This window comes from Python bivittatus, unplaced genomic scaffold, assembly GCF_059951505.1.
Source record: "Python bivittatus isolate LINGU-HERP-01145 unplaced genomic scaffold, Pbiv_v1 ctg000790_np1212, whole genome shotgun sequence".
Classification (NCBI taxonomy): domain Eukaryota; kingdom Metazoa; phylum Chordata; class Lepidosauria; order Squamata; family Pythonidae; genus Python; species Python bivittatus.
Genome location: NW_028277110.1, coordinates 7,178,269 through 7,192,969, shown reverse-complemented (window position 1 = coordinate 7,192,969; position 14,701 = coordinate 7,178,269). Strand labels below are relative to the sequence as shown.

Below are 14,701 nucleotides of genomic sequence, written 5' to 3'. Positions count from 1 at the left end.
AAAGAATTTTGGGAAAAAAACTGGTCTTCCTTTCAGGTAAACAATATATATATATATATACCTTTGGAAGGAGGTATCACGCAAAGACGGGCCTGTGGCTCACCCAACAGACTAAAAATGTCAGGGAAAAACTTTTGATTCTGAAGTGCATGTCGATTTGCAAAAAAACCAAAATGGAGCAACAGTTTACAGGTAATCCTCAACTTAAGGACCACAACTGGGACCGGAATTTCCATAACTAAGCGATGCAGTTGTAAAGTGAGACGTCACATGACTGCATCGCTTAGCAAAGGCAATCCAGGCACTCCCCATTGCTGTCGTTAGGTGAATTCTACTGGTTGTTGGCCAAGGACCCACCCCAAGCCAAGTCATTCCGGACTTGGTCCCTCCCTGCCTTGAACCTCAGTAAGATAATGGTCTGCCTCCAACTCCCCTCACCCACCTATACCCCCATCTATGTCCTTTTGGCTTTATGGGATGGCAAGCAGTCCCAGAACTGCAGCTCTGGGGCTGCTTGCCATGCTGCAGCTCGGGCTTCTTGGCCCTCCTTCCCCCTTCCTCACTACACACCAGCACCCTCCTTCCCCTTTTGCTCACTTGCACGCACTGCACCCTCCTTCACACGCACACCAGCACCCTCCTTCCCCCTTCACTCGCTCACACACACCGCACCCTCCTTCCCCCACTCGCAGCACCAGCGCCTCCTTCCCCCTTTGCTCACTTCAGGACTCTCCAGGGGTGCTTCTGGCGCATGCTCTTTCAGCTTATGTTGGAAGCTGCTAGCCGTTCATTAGGCTTTCTCCTTCCTCCTGCAAAGCCCCAGAGCCGCAGCACAGCGCGAAGGGGGCACGGTGCATGTGAACGAGTGAAGCAGGAAGGAGGGCGCTGGTGCATGCAAACTAGTGCAGGGAGCAGTGCGTGTGAGTGAAGGGGGAAGGAGGGTGCAGTGCATGTGAGTGAGCAAGCGAGCGAGCAAAGAAAGGCCAGGATGGGTGGGGGAGACTTACCCGAGCAACTTGCAATCTTCCCTGCTGGCTTCCCCATTGACTTTGCTTGTGGGAAGCCAGCAAGGAAGGCTGCAAATCATGATTGCAGGGTGCTTGGCAACCAGTCATAAGTGCAAACAGGTTGCCAAGTGCCCAGGTTACGATCACATGCCCACAGGGTGCTGCAATTGCTGTAACTTCAGGGACCAGTCGTAAGTTGATTTTTTCAGCACTGTCATAACTTCGAATGGTCGCTGAATGGTCATAACTAGAGAATTATCTGTAATTTGTAAAACACCTGACTGGTTTAATTTAAAATAAAATGGCTTCTTGAGCTGAAGACTACAGTCATAAATTCCTGCAGTGGAATCACAGTTTCCTCTGGAAACTCTACTGGGCCATGAATGTCTGAAAAGGTGCGACAGGCACATCTTCACATTACCTTGGAAAGTTCAAATCCAGGGGCACACTCTTTGCAGGGGCTGCATTTGCCATGATCGTCCAGGTATTCACTGTCTTGGCATTCCACTGGATTTGCAACAGATTGTGACAGAAGAGCCTGATAGACAAAAAATCAGAAGAGCCAGCATGGGACGGCAGCTCAATTAACTAGGAAGGGAGCATGAGCGTTATCTCCCAACTAACTCTTCCCCAACACAAGAGACTGAGCAAGATGAAATTACTAAAGTTTTTTAAACTATTATTTGTGTTAACAAGTGATTGTGCTGGTCACTGATTGCAATAGAGGTTGCACCAGATTAAGGATCTAGCAGATTTAAAAACAATATACCTGAAGAATTTTAAAGAAAAATAAAAATTTTTATCCAGACAGGCATGAAAATATCTTACGTATTTGTATATGTGTGTGTGCATGCATGTGCAATACTATACAAAGTACACTTTGTAGAAGAGAAAAAATAAGCTGAAGTTAAAAAAAAATAAGCTGCTTTGGTTCCAAGTAGCTGCTAAGCAACATATACGCAGAGCTGCTAGATCAACTTGGCACCCTGGAACCTAATTTAAGGACAAATCAAACTTCAGTTTGCCTCTTTTGATGAGAGGTTCTACCAGTGCTTTCTGCTGAATTTCTACTGAATCTACTCAGAAACTCTTGATAAGCTATTTTAATTGTCATTAGTAGCCTCACTGTTTGTTTTCATGAACTGCGGTTTCGATGTGCACCGACTGAATTGGGGCAGTTATATTCATGCAGCACGGACCCATACCGGAGATACGGAAGTACAGGTTGGCGCATCTGTCTTGGCACTAATTACCCCCCAGCTTTGGAGTGTCGATGCCCACTGAAGCTGGAGCTTTTATTTCATTTCTCCTTCTACCCCAAGTCGTGGACAGAAGTTGCTGGCCCTGATGTCAGCTTTGCTCCTGGCTTTGATTCCTGCTTCCTTTCCTGAAGGCTGCTGCTGAAGATTCGGTTCTCACGTTTGGTTCACCTTCACTGCTGTTTTAGATATGGATTTGTAATACTGAAATATTTTTAACAGAACCACTGTTTAATGCATCAGTAATGCTGACAAGTATACTGTGAAGCTCTGATACGAATTCCTTATGGCTTTTTTTGTTCGATATATTTTATATTGGCTAAAACGACAATGTACGTTTTGGTAGTTACATTACATTGGCTGTTACGATACTGCGATGATGACTGCCACTCAGAGCCATTTTGTAGCAGAATGGCATAGAAACAACCGCTTTATTCCTAATTAGTAATTTAAAAAATCAGATCTTCTATTGGTTGCTTCAGAGGAAAAAAAGTACATGGGCCCTTCAAAGGCTGAGGGGCAGCAAGGGGGCAGCATTTCTGAAAGAATGTCGACTGGCGGGGCCCAGAAGGAGAACCGTCTCTGCCGTGGCCCCCACCCTATGGAATACCCTCCCCCCAGAGACTCTCTCGACCTTCCAGAAAGGGGTTAAGACCTGGCTCTGCCAACCGGCATGGGGCGAGAAAAGGGGCAGCCAACCCTGGGGGCGGCTAGCACCTTGAAGATGCTCCTGTATGTTAATATCCTTGCTACCAGTAGCACCTTGGAAGATATTATTATTTATGTATAAATATGGTTTTTATTGTATTTTTATTGTGTTTTAATTAATATTTATTTTTTGTTTTTACTGTAAACCCCCCAGAGTCACTTCCTAGTGAGATGGGCAGTGACCAAATTTGAAATATATATATATATATATATTTATATATATATTTATTTATATTTATATATATTTTTATTTATATTTATATATATATTTATATATATATTTATATATTTATATATTTATATATTTTTATTTATTTTTATATATATTTATATATATATAAAAATAAATAAAATCCCTCCTCAAATAAGCTGTAATGCCCAGATTCCTATCTTTTTCAAAAAGGTAGTCTCCTGCTCTTCTAGCTACAAGGAAAACCTTAAATCTCTCTTCAGCTTATTTTGTAAGAAAAGCCTGTTTTGTGTTTATGTACTTTAACCGCTGAAGGAAGTCCTAGGAAAGACTGAGATCCACGCTGGAAATATTCCTAGTTTATTTATTTAAATTTATTGACTGCCCAACTCCAGTGGACTCTTGGCAGCGTACAAAACTAGGGGAAACATAAAAACAGACAATAACGTTGAATCACGCAGGCAGCCCAGGCTAAAATAATCTAATAGAGGCAAAAACAGCAACACAAAGCAGGGGCCATTGAACAAATAACAAAGATCAGCCCCAGGCCTGGGACCCAAGCCAGGCTTTCAAGGCGCTCCGGAACCCCGGGCGAGAGGGCGCCCTCCTTACCTCTGGGGGGAGGCTGTTCCAGAGGGTGGGGGCCGCAACAGAGAAGGCAGGCTTCCTAGGTCCCCCAAGACGGCAAAGTTTAGTGGAGGGGACTGGAGCGCACCCACTCTGCAGGAACAATTGGAGACCAGCGGTCCCTCAGGTATCCAGGCCCTCTGCCGTACAGGGCTTTATAGGCAATAACCAGCACCTTGAATTGCACTCATCAGCCAGTTGGCCGCCAGTGCAGCTTGCTAGCGGCGGTGACACATGGGCACACCGAGAGGCGCCCGTTACTGCTCATGCTGCTGCATTTTGAACCATCTACAGCTTCCGGGTGGTCTTCAAGGGCAGCTCCACGTAGAGCACATTGCAGCAATCCAAGAACAGGGCATGAGTGACTGTCTGAAGGGCCTCCCGATCAAGGAAGAGGTGCAACTGGCACACAAGATGCACCCGTGCAAAGGCCCTCCTGGCCAGAACTGCCACCTGCTCTTCAGCCAACAGCTGTGAGTCCAGAAGGACCCCCAAGCTGCACACCAGTCTTGACTGGGGAAGTGCAGCCCCATCCAAGATGGTAACATCCCCGATCCAGGGGGTCCAAACACCTACAGCCACTCACTCTTGTTAGAATTGAGCCGAAGTCTGTTCTGCTCCATCCAGACCTGAACAGTTTCCAGACACTGGGTCAAGACATTGTGCCACTCAGGGTGGAGATTTAAGTTGGGTATCATCAGCATACCGATGATGCTGTACCCTGAACTGGCAGACAACCTCATCCAGTGGTTTCATGTAGATGTTGAACAGGAGAGGAGAGAGCATTGAGCCCTGATGTGAGGGGCTGTGGATGTGATCTCTCCCCCTGCCCATCAACACTGCTGAGGAAGGAGGCAAACCACTCAGCACAGTGCCTCCCACTCCTAATCTCAGAAGCCAGTCCAGAAGGATACTGTGGTCAATATTTTCTATATTCACTCTGCATCTGAAGACCTATTGCTGTGATGGACTGGAACTGTGGGGGCCAGAATCGGGGAGTGAAGAATGCTCTTTCATCTCCTGAAGCGCGGGGAAGAGATAAGAGGATGAGACTGGCACCTCCCTGAGGAATGCAGACTATGTTTACTGAGTGACCCTGGGAACTGGTTCCAGTCTGGGAAGATTCTTGATTGAGGTTGTAGCTAATAAACCTTGCTGGATTGAATCGGCATGGTCTCCTGGAGTTCCCTGGGCTAAACGTGACAATTGCATCTGTTCAAACATGCTGCTGAAGCAGTCACTGACCAAGGACATTCTGTGAGTTGTCCCCCTTATGTGATCAGAATCAGAATCTCTCCCTCCCCATCAACAGTGGCTGGAACCGACCGCTGAGGAAGGAGGCGAACCACTCAGCACAGCGCCTCCCACTCCCAGCCCCCGCAGTCGGTCCAGAAGGATACTGTGCTCAACAGCATCGAAAGCCGCTGAGAGATCAAGGAGCACCGGGATGGCTGCACCACCCCCATCCCGGCTCCACCAAAGGTCATCAGCGAGCGCAACCAGCACTGTCTCTGTACTGTACCCTGGTCTGATCTGTTTCCTCCGAGATCCTCTGTAGCTCTCGTCCAACCACCTTGTCCACAACCTTCCCCAGAAAGGGGGGATTGGAAACTGGCCAGTAATTCTCTAATAAGGAAGGGTCCAGAGATGACCTTTTGAGGAGGGGCATACCACCACCTCCTTCAAGGCTGGTGGGACCACCCCCTCTCTCAAAGAGGCCGAAACCACCGCATGAACCCACCCCGTGGTCACCCCCCGGCTGCTTTAATAACCCAGGAGGGGCCAGGATCTCACTAACGGGTGGCTGGACTGGCAGACAAAAGGACCTTGTCCACTTGCTCAGGCATAACAGAATCAAACTCAGTCCAAATAACATCACGAGACTGCTCCCTGGGCAACTCATTAGGGCTTGCCCAACTGGAGTCCAACTCCAAGTGAATCTGAGCGACTTTGTCGGCCAGATAGTATGAATATTCCTCAGCGTGGCCCTGGAGATAATCCTGTGACCCTGACCCCCTCCCCAATTGGGAGGTCACCCTGAACAGGGTGTTGGGCAGCTATGGGCAGGTGCAATGAGGGTGGAGAAAAAGCAATGATTTGCCACTCTTATCGCCACAATGTACACCCGAATATGGGCTCCTACTCGTGTTCAGTCGGATTCACTCTTTCTCTCTCTCCAATGGAGCTCCAGGCATCGCTTCTGGAGTTTCATCTCTCGGAGCTCCTTGGAAAACCAAGGAGCACCTTGAGATCAGTGCACAGAGAAAAGTTGCACAGGAGCAATCTGGTCCAGGGCCTCCACCACATCCCTATTCTTCTTCTTCTTCTTTAAAAAAAATAGGTGACTGCGATTTCATAAATCCAGGATTTTGGTGTGTTGTGACTACATTGTAGTGTATCTATCCATAGTACAAGATCCTTGTGGAGTAGTTCTGAATATTTATCTAGCTCCTCAAATCTTCCTTCCTCTTGCTTCCCTTCACCAGAGCAATACAGAAATGAGTGCTTTCTCCTGTTTTCTAAGGAACTGGTATATTAGAAAACAGAATCTACGGATGTACTGCTCCCTCTAACTAGACCATGTATTGTTACACTGTCAAAGGAAACTAGAGAATTGTTTATTTAACAGGCTTATATTCTGCCTTTCCCTTCAAAATAACGCTCAAAGCAGCTAACAGATCTGGGAACTGTCTTTTAACTGACCAGAAGCAGTTCTCTCTCGTCAGAAGTCAGTTTGCTTCCCTTCATCCCATAAAAAGTTGGGAGAGGATAATCAGCTCTCAAGTGACATCACTATGTCACCAGAAGATTTCCTGTACCTGCCAACTAGTTAGGAGGCTAAATTGCCACCCCCACCTGGAAAATGCAGCCAATACCTGCTCTAGATAATGCTCATAGCATCTGCAAAGTGAAGGGAGGCTGAAGGTCAGCCACAAAACCTCTGTTGTCGGCAGAAGGCCTCAAGTTCACTTCTGGCCCCTCTGGCTTGGCCTGAGCAATCTCCCCACTGTCCATCTGTCATAGCTCTCAGATAGAGAAGGCCTGACTTGTTACAAAGCAGCTTTCCTCTGAATGTGAGACCCTTTTTGTAACAAATCATGTCTAGATGTCCAATGTATGAAGAAGAGGTGTTGCCAGGAAGATGTGTGGCACTAAATGATAGCATGTATAGCAGAAAAATGGACAAGTGTGATGCAGTAGGATGCACAAATTGTCATCGCACCCTGTATTGCTGCTTTGCCCACCCTCTGGAAAAAATGTAGTTGCCCCCAAAAGCAGCTTTTAAGTAAGAGGAAGACGGTCCCTGATGGGTGTAAGGAGAACCCTGAGTCTAAACCAGACCAAAGAGCCATCAAGTGCCTCTGGAGACTAACACACACACAGCAGGTTCCTTGCTCAGACAGAAGCAGCAGAAACTGGCACCTAAACCTGAAGGACTGATTAGCGCAGCCACTGGTAATGGTACCGACCTACTCAGAAAAGGCCAGACAGCTCTCAAGCCCCAGTACGGTTTGCTGACAAACAACTGTGCGCTTTTCAGTAGGAGCTCCGGTAACAGAAGCTGCATTAAGCCTTTCAGAAGACTGTAAGAAAATCTAGGCTTCACCCACCCTAGCAGTGCAGTTATGTTACTGCTTCACCCACTGTGGCCACTTGATGGTTGAAAACGAAAATTTGGGGAAGTGAGGCTCTGGTGATGCAAAGGCTGCAGTGCCCAACCCTCATCCAGGCATCATTACAGCTCCCCTACTGGGCAGGTATATGGCAACCCAAGTGTGATGTCACCATGCAAACACTGCAACTTACACGCTTACATCAGACAGTGGGACACAAGTACATAGTAGTGGCTCTTGCAGGATAACACCACTGGGAGGCATCACCATTTTGGTGTCATCGTGGTTTGCTACAGGTCCTGCTGTTCCACCCATCTTCAATCTGTGACCATCTGTATTTTATCCACAGGGTGGATTCTTACCTCTGTAACGATAAGCAGCATAAGCAGCAGCGCAGCTCCCTTCTCCATGTTAATCTGCTCTGTTCACAGCCCGTTGGAATATAAACTACACAGAAAAAAAAAATTAGTATCTTCCAAGAGCCCGCATTTCTTCCCCTCCGACACAAGATACATCTCTTCTGTTTCAAGACAGCTTCTGACTTTCTCATAAAGAGCTGCAGACCCCCTGCTTTAACACCGTAAGACTTGGTTAGGAATCACATGGGAAACCACCAGGACGTCCTGAGGCTTCACGCTGAACTGAAGTTAAAAAATGATATGGGAAGAAGGGAACAGCAAATCACTTCTGCCACACTGCTCAGAAGAAATTCATTTAGTTGCCCACGAGTCAAATATCATTCGAAGGAGACTTTGTATTTTAATGTTTAAGCAACTTGAATATCAAAGTCAGCTAACTACCAGCTTGAAGGAGACTTGAAAACAAAACTCAGATACAGAGGGATGTGTGTTAATTATCCTTGCTCAGGACTCAGTTATTAAGCTCATTCAAGGAGAATGTACCCTACTGACATTTGCTAAATCTAAAGGACATACTTTTATTAAGTTCATATGTATATTAGATCAGTGTGTTTCAAAATATGGTCTGAGGACCCTCTCAAAATATGGTCCCTCAAGACCCTCCCAGGGGTCCGTGGAATCAAAATTATTTGCCAGCCTATGTTGAAAAATAATACAATATTAAGATCCCATCAAACATTCACGAGAAGAGGCAGCAGCAATGGCAGAGGAGCAGTGAAGCCCTGCCTGGACCTATCCAAGAGTCATCGGCGGATTGCTGAGCTGGCTGCAGGCAGCAGCATCTCAGCATCAGGAGCATGGCATCGTGTGGAGCGGTATGGCAAGCGGGTGGTGGAGCCTGGTGGGACCATGGACTGGCTGGTTTTGGTGCAGGTGGCAGTGTTTGGCCGGCCCCTGAAGATGCAGCAGCATTGCGAGCCAGAAATTGAGTGGACCGCAGCCTGCTCCCATCCTCCATTTTACAGCCCACTCAGGAACAGGATGGCAGTTGGCTGGGCCAGCTGCCTGTGGCTACGGCCCTGGGAGTAGGAGTTCTGGCTGACTGGAGGACTTGGATGTCCAGGGGGATGGCAGGAGCAGGAGGGGGCGGTAGTGCTGCAGAGAACCGACCTACATCCTGCGGCTGCCACCTGGCTAGCCACCTGGTCCAGCAGCCATCTTGCTAGCTTCCTTCTTTGTGGGATTCAGGACTTGGATGGACTGTTTTGATTTGACTGTGGTGGCCGACGGCTTGAAGGGAAGACCTGGACTAGCGAGGATATTGTGGGGTTTCGACTGTTTTGTTGGAGTGTGGCCAACAGAAATGTGTCAACATTTGGAAGATCAACAGAATTCCGGGAACGAGTATTTTCCAGATGAGCAAAGCATGATCTTACAAAAACACGAATGGGTAAAAGACCACTGAGTTTTAATGTAACTGAATACAAAAAGTTCAGATTCCACATTGCAACTTACCTTTGAGAAACTATAACGTATCAAGTTTTGGTGTAGTATCGAAGAAGAATATCCACAATTATCTGAGAATTATCTGTCAAAATACTTCTCCCTTTTCCAAGTGCGTATCTGTGTGAAGCTGGAATTTCTTCATATGCCTCAATGAAAACATCCTGCAGTAGATTAAATGTAGAACCAGATATGAGAATCCAACTGTCTTCTATTAAGCCAGATACTGAAGATATTTGCAAAAATTTGCAATGTCACTCTTCTCATTAATTTTTTATTTATTAAATATATAGTTTTTTTCATGAAAATATTTTATTTATGTTAATATCAAATAGGTTTAATATTGTTATTCTTACATGATGCAATAAATACATATTCTATGAATGGGTCAATTTTAATTTTTAATATGGTAAATATTGATAAATATTACCCATACAAACAAAAGCTCTTGTGGGGTCCTCCATAATTTTTAAAAGTGGGAAGGGGTCCTGAGAGAAAAAGTTTAAGAAACATTGCATTAGATTATAGGAAGCCAGAGGTTTAAAAAAAATCACCGAAGGGAAGGTTCCAAAAAGGTCCTGCTTCCAAAAAGGTTGCCAAGAAAGCTGCTTGGACCTGTCCATGGAGTCAGCAGGAGTCAAGACTGACTCAAGGGGCTATGATGTGACCACAATAAAGAGCTTGTTCCAGATAAAGAAGATTCTCAGCTTTTAAATAATTATTTTATATAAATGTATGTATTTAGCATATTTATATAGCCACCCATCTACCAAAGCACTTGAAAAAGAAATATGTTTTTTAAAAAGTATACGTGAGAATAAAAAGAAAAGGGAAAGAGGAAAACCTATACTAAACTATCTCTGGAGAAAAACAAAATATATTAATATTGCATAACTTTCTTCACTTTCGACATTATGATTGTTCAATATTTAAAGATTAAAAGGAATTCAGGCCATCCAGAAGTACATTATCCAGTCTTGCCTCTCCTTCAGTATCAAAGTATTTGAAAGCTGAGAGTTGACAAATTTCATTCAGCCAACCCCTGGAATCTGGGAGACAAGCATGGCTCCATGAGTCAACAAAAAGGTCAGGCAGGATATACCGGGTGACCCCAACAGCTGAGCCCTCTTCTGCCTCCATAAGGCCAGTAAGTGGTGCTGAGAGGACAACCTGTTAAGGGAAGTGACTGCAGATTTCTGGCATCTCACACCAGACAACACTGGCTGGCCGGCAGGAACCACCTGAAATGATGTGGGAATGACCTTGGGAGACAGGGAAAAGAGATGCAGCCAAGGGGCGATCAGATAAAAGGCAGCTCAGCCCACAGCAGGAATGTGGGGGGGGCAAGCAGCTCTCATGGGACCCTCCCTAGTTTCTTGGGCTGAAAAAGGGACTGTGGGGGACGTAAACTAGCAAGATTCTGTTACTATAACTTTACAATAAAGTAGAATTAGCTCATCTGGCAGTGCTTCCTGTCTGGTCTACTTGCAAGGCTGACATCAATCTTGCAAGTCTGAAAGTACATTTCACACACACACACACACACACACACACACACACAGCCTACTGGCAAGGTTAGGCTTAGTCAACTGTGAATCTAATTGTAGACTATCCATAATAAGGACACAGAGACGGAAAACCTCTAGAAGGGTAACAGTTATGCCACTCTGTATGGCCTAAGGGCAGTGTTTGTACTTGTTCTGCACTTGGTCAATCGGTACCACCTGTTGCCAACCTGCCTGACGTCGCAGCTCAGCCTTCCCCCACTTACCGGCCTCTGACAGACTGAGCTGCGGCTCTTACCATTCCCAGCCACCAACGGCCACGCTGGTTGGGGAAGGACGAGTTTCCCATACACAAAGTGAGAGAGAGAGACAGGCGTGATATTGAATGATCCCCTCCTGAATACACTCTCTCCTTCCCTGCCCCTTTCTCACGTGCACACGCTCTGGATATTGCCAGAGCCACCCGGAGTCACCAAGCGAAGGGCTTTCTGTCTTTCTCTCCTGCCTGAATGTTTTGGGAGCCACAAAAAAGGCAGGAGAAAACCTGGAAATCTTCGAGGACGCTGCTGGGCGCCGGCCTGTCCAGGCGCTCCCAGGCACTTTCCGCGGACGCGGAAGAGAAATCGCGCCCCCAAAGGCACAGCTGCGCTTTCCACGCTGCTCGAATTAACGGAGCAGAAGCGGCGAGGGGACTCGCCTCTTGCCGAGGCCTCCGGAGGCAGGCAGGCAGCTTCTCGGGACCGTGAGGCCCGCGACACGGAAGCGGCGCCCCTCCGCTCCCCGACCCTTCTGCACGGTGGAAGCGAACGCGGGTGGGCGTCGCTCTGGACGGGGCTGGAGCAAGAAGGACGCAGCCCCGGAAAGACCGGCAGCCGCCCCTGCCTGCAGGTGGCGGACCCGCCCGCTCTGGCATCCCCCGGGAAGCGTCGGCACCGCCCCCGGCCGGGGCGAGCGGTGTTGGGCTTTGTATTTGATAAACGTACAGTATATGGGCGCCCATCTCCAACACGCGACTCTGGGTGATTCACAGTTAAAAACAGAAGAAAAACCTCCAACCCAAACTATAATTTTAGCATTAAATTAATATTGTTAGTGTAACACAATAATATTATAACGATAATAGTATTAGTATGATAAATTAACCACTTAGTTTGGAATTGTAGCCCAAAGGAGCCGAGGGGCGCCAGGTTGGGCGAGGCCACCGTCCTTGCGCCAAGCTCAGCGTACTTAGGATCGGCCTTGGCAGTGGAGACCCGGCAGCCGCGCGCCGTCGTCCGGGAGCCGGCGAGCCCGGGGCTGCGGGGCTGGGGCTCGGCTTCGCCCCGGCCGGCCCCTGACCGAGGAGCGCAAAGCCCCTCTGTGGGCGCCGGCAAGCCCGGACTTGCCCGGGGTCGCAGCCGGCGCAGAGCGGTCACTCACCCACCAGAGCTTTCCCCCGGCTGGGCGGCCACTCACCCGCCGATCCTCGCAGCCTTCGCCGAATCCGGCCAGGGAAGAGACGGAGGGGCGGCAGCCGTCTCTGCGCTCGACAGCTCCGCTTCCTCGCTCGGGGGCAGCGAGCACTGCGACCGCCGTTGCCCCGCCCCGCCCCGTCCCGTCCCGTCCCACCCAGGCGTGGAGGCCGGGACGTGCCCGGACCTGCCCGCCGCCGCTCGCCCTCAGCGAGGCAAGGGGCAGGGCCGCGGCTCCGCGCTCTTAGCCGGCGCTTTCGGCCCCCGCCTGGGTCGGGGGGGGGGCGCCGGCGAAGTCCCAGGAACCAGCGGCCCGGGGGCGCTCCTCGGCCAAAGCCAGCCGGCCTCTGTGGCTCGGGGAGAGACGGGCAAGCGCGGCGCGGCGCCCACCTGTCCCGAGCGCTGGCGCTGCGAGAAAACCGGGCTCGGGTCCGCCAGAAACGACGCCCGCTATTTCCCGTCTGCAGGGTTCTGCGGCCAACGGGGCCAGGGGCTCCGCCGGCCAGGAGGTCGGCGGGGGCGGGCCAGCGCCCTTCTCCCGCGGCGCTGGATCCAGTTCTGCCCGCGCAGCGCTCGCCGCCTCGGTCGGCGGCCTGAGTCTAGCCGCGTTTGCGAGGGTCGGGCCGGCGCCTCTGGACGAGGAACGCAAGGCACGCGCGGCTCATGGTGGTTCTTCGCGACTGGCGAGGTTTGAGCCTTTAAGGACAGGAAGGCGTTTCCTTTCACCCCAGGCGGCAGCGTCTCCCCTCCGGTGTAGCTGGCAGAATTTCCCGGGCAAAGTATTTCCCGCCGAGGGGCTCCTTCGCCAGGCATCGTCCCGCGTTCTCTCCTGCGCATCTCCGCAACAGGGAAACGGAGAAATCGTGTTCTTGACGGGCTCCCCTGAACGCCCCCGGTTAATCTCCGCTCTTCTTCCTTGGGGTCTCCAAACAAGTCCTGGCTGTTCAGTGACCCCCTAAATTGGAGGGCATCCCCCATACAAGTCTCGGGGAAACGGAGAGAAGAGCGAATTGGGTTCAGCCGGGGAGAAGAACCCTTAGCAAACCATTTGCTTTCACCCCCACGTGTCTTGGATACTGTGTATAACGAAGGGACCCGAAGCAAAATCTGAAATTGCATCTTATATTCCTTAATCTTCCCTGCACATTTCAGTGCAATCTCTCTTAAAACAAAGAAAGTACTGACCACTTACATTTAAATAATCCAAATTTAAAGAATACACCCTTGCGCTATTTTTGACATTTTTGGTGTTTTTCATCTATGGTTTCTCAAAATCAAGCTGCTGTAATTTCCATTCACCTTGCTGCTGGACAACTTCTCTTTCCTGCCACCTTTCCCAGCATTATGCACTTCTCAGGACAGCTAGGTCTCGTATAACCTGTCCAAAATATGATAATTTGAGCTTGGTTATCTGAGCCTCAAGTGAGAACTCTAAATTGATTTGCTGTACGATACATTGGTTTATTTTCTTGGCTGTCCATGGTGTTCTCAGGAATGCCAAAGTTCAACAGCATCAATACTTTTTCTGTCCTGCTTCTTGAAGTTCAACTTTCACTTTTATAGATGTCACAGGGAAAACTTGCCTGAGCGATTCTGATTTTTCTAGGTATAGATACATTACAGCATCTGAGTATATTTTCTAAGGACTTCATTGCTAGTCAACCAAGTACAGTGGTACCTCGGGTCACGAACGCTTCTGTTCACGACCAATTCGGGTCACGAACAGCCCCGTTCGCAAAATTTTGCTTCCGTTCGCGAACGCCGGATCGGGTGACGAACAGGATCCACGGCCATTTTCCCTGCCGTGACACGTGGCCGTGGCTTCCCGTAGGGAGGGGGACTCTCCCTCCAAGCAATAACCGCCTCCCCACCCGCCTTCCTGTCCTCCACGCCAGAAGTCGCCTCGAGCAAGGTTAGCGTTCTCTCTCTTCCTACTGTACTGTACTGTACTTTGTGTCATATTTTTGTGGTTTAAAAAAAAAAATACATATGATTCAGAACGGATTAACCGTATTTACATTGAACCTTATGGGAAAATTTGATTCGGGTCGCGACCAATTCGGTTCGTGACCAGAGTCGCGGAACAAATTAAGTTTGTGAACCGAGGTACCACTGTACTAATCTACAGTGTATGTCCTGACTGCTGATTTCTTTACTGTTGATGGCTGATCCTAAAAGGCAGAATCTGTCCACCACATCAGTATCTTCATTATCAGTTCTGGTTGCTGTATCTGTTGTCATTGCTTTGGTTGTTGTTACATTTAACTTTAGCCCCATTTATTTTTACTGTGCTCCTTGAATTTCATTACTTGCCAGCCCTTCGAGGTAGTCCAGACAAGAAGCACAACAAATACTAGCTGTATCTTTATTGTAAGGTTACATTAACAGAATCTTGCAAGTCTGAACGTACCCCTCCCATCCCTTACTTTTACTCTCCGGAAAAACTAGGGAGGGTCTCTTCTGAGACTCTTTCTCCGC

General features: G+C 48.6%; 1 protein-coding gene across 3 annotated transcripts in view; it reads right to left on the bottom strand.

Moving 5' to 3' along the window:
* The window catches only part of EDA2R (ectodysplasin A2 receptor), a 39,492-nt gene extending 27,132 nt beyond the window's left edge, over window positions 1-12,360 (bottom strand). Inside the window, exons 1-4 of one of the 3 annotated variants that reach the window (XM_088129220.1) lie at window positions 12,228-12,360; window positions 9,280-9,431; window positions 7,768-7,852; window positions 1,429-1,545 (exon numbers count right to left, since the gene is read on the bottom strand). In XM_088129220.1, the coding sequence (XP_087985346.1) occupies window positions 1,429-1,545; window positions 7,768-7,815 (165 nt within the window). In that variant the 5' untranslated portion in view covers window positions 7,816-7,852; window positions 9,280-9,431; window positions 12,228-12,360. Of the gene's footprint in view, window positions 1-1,428; window positions 1,546-7,767; window positions 7,853-9,279; window positions 9,432-11,999; window positions 12,125-12,191 lie in introns of those variants that run through there. The other 2 variants (XM_088129222.1, XM_088129223.1) reach the window with 2 other exon arrangements.
* Between the last annotated feature and the right edge of the window lie 2,341 nt (window positions 12,361-14,701).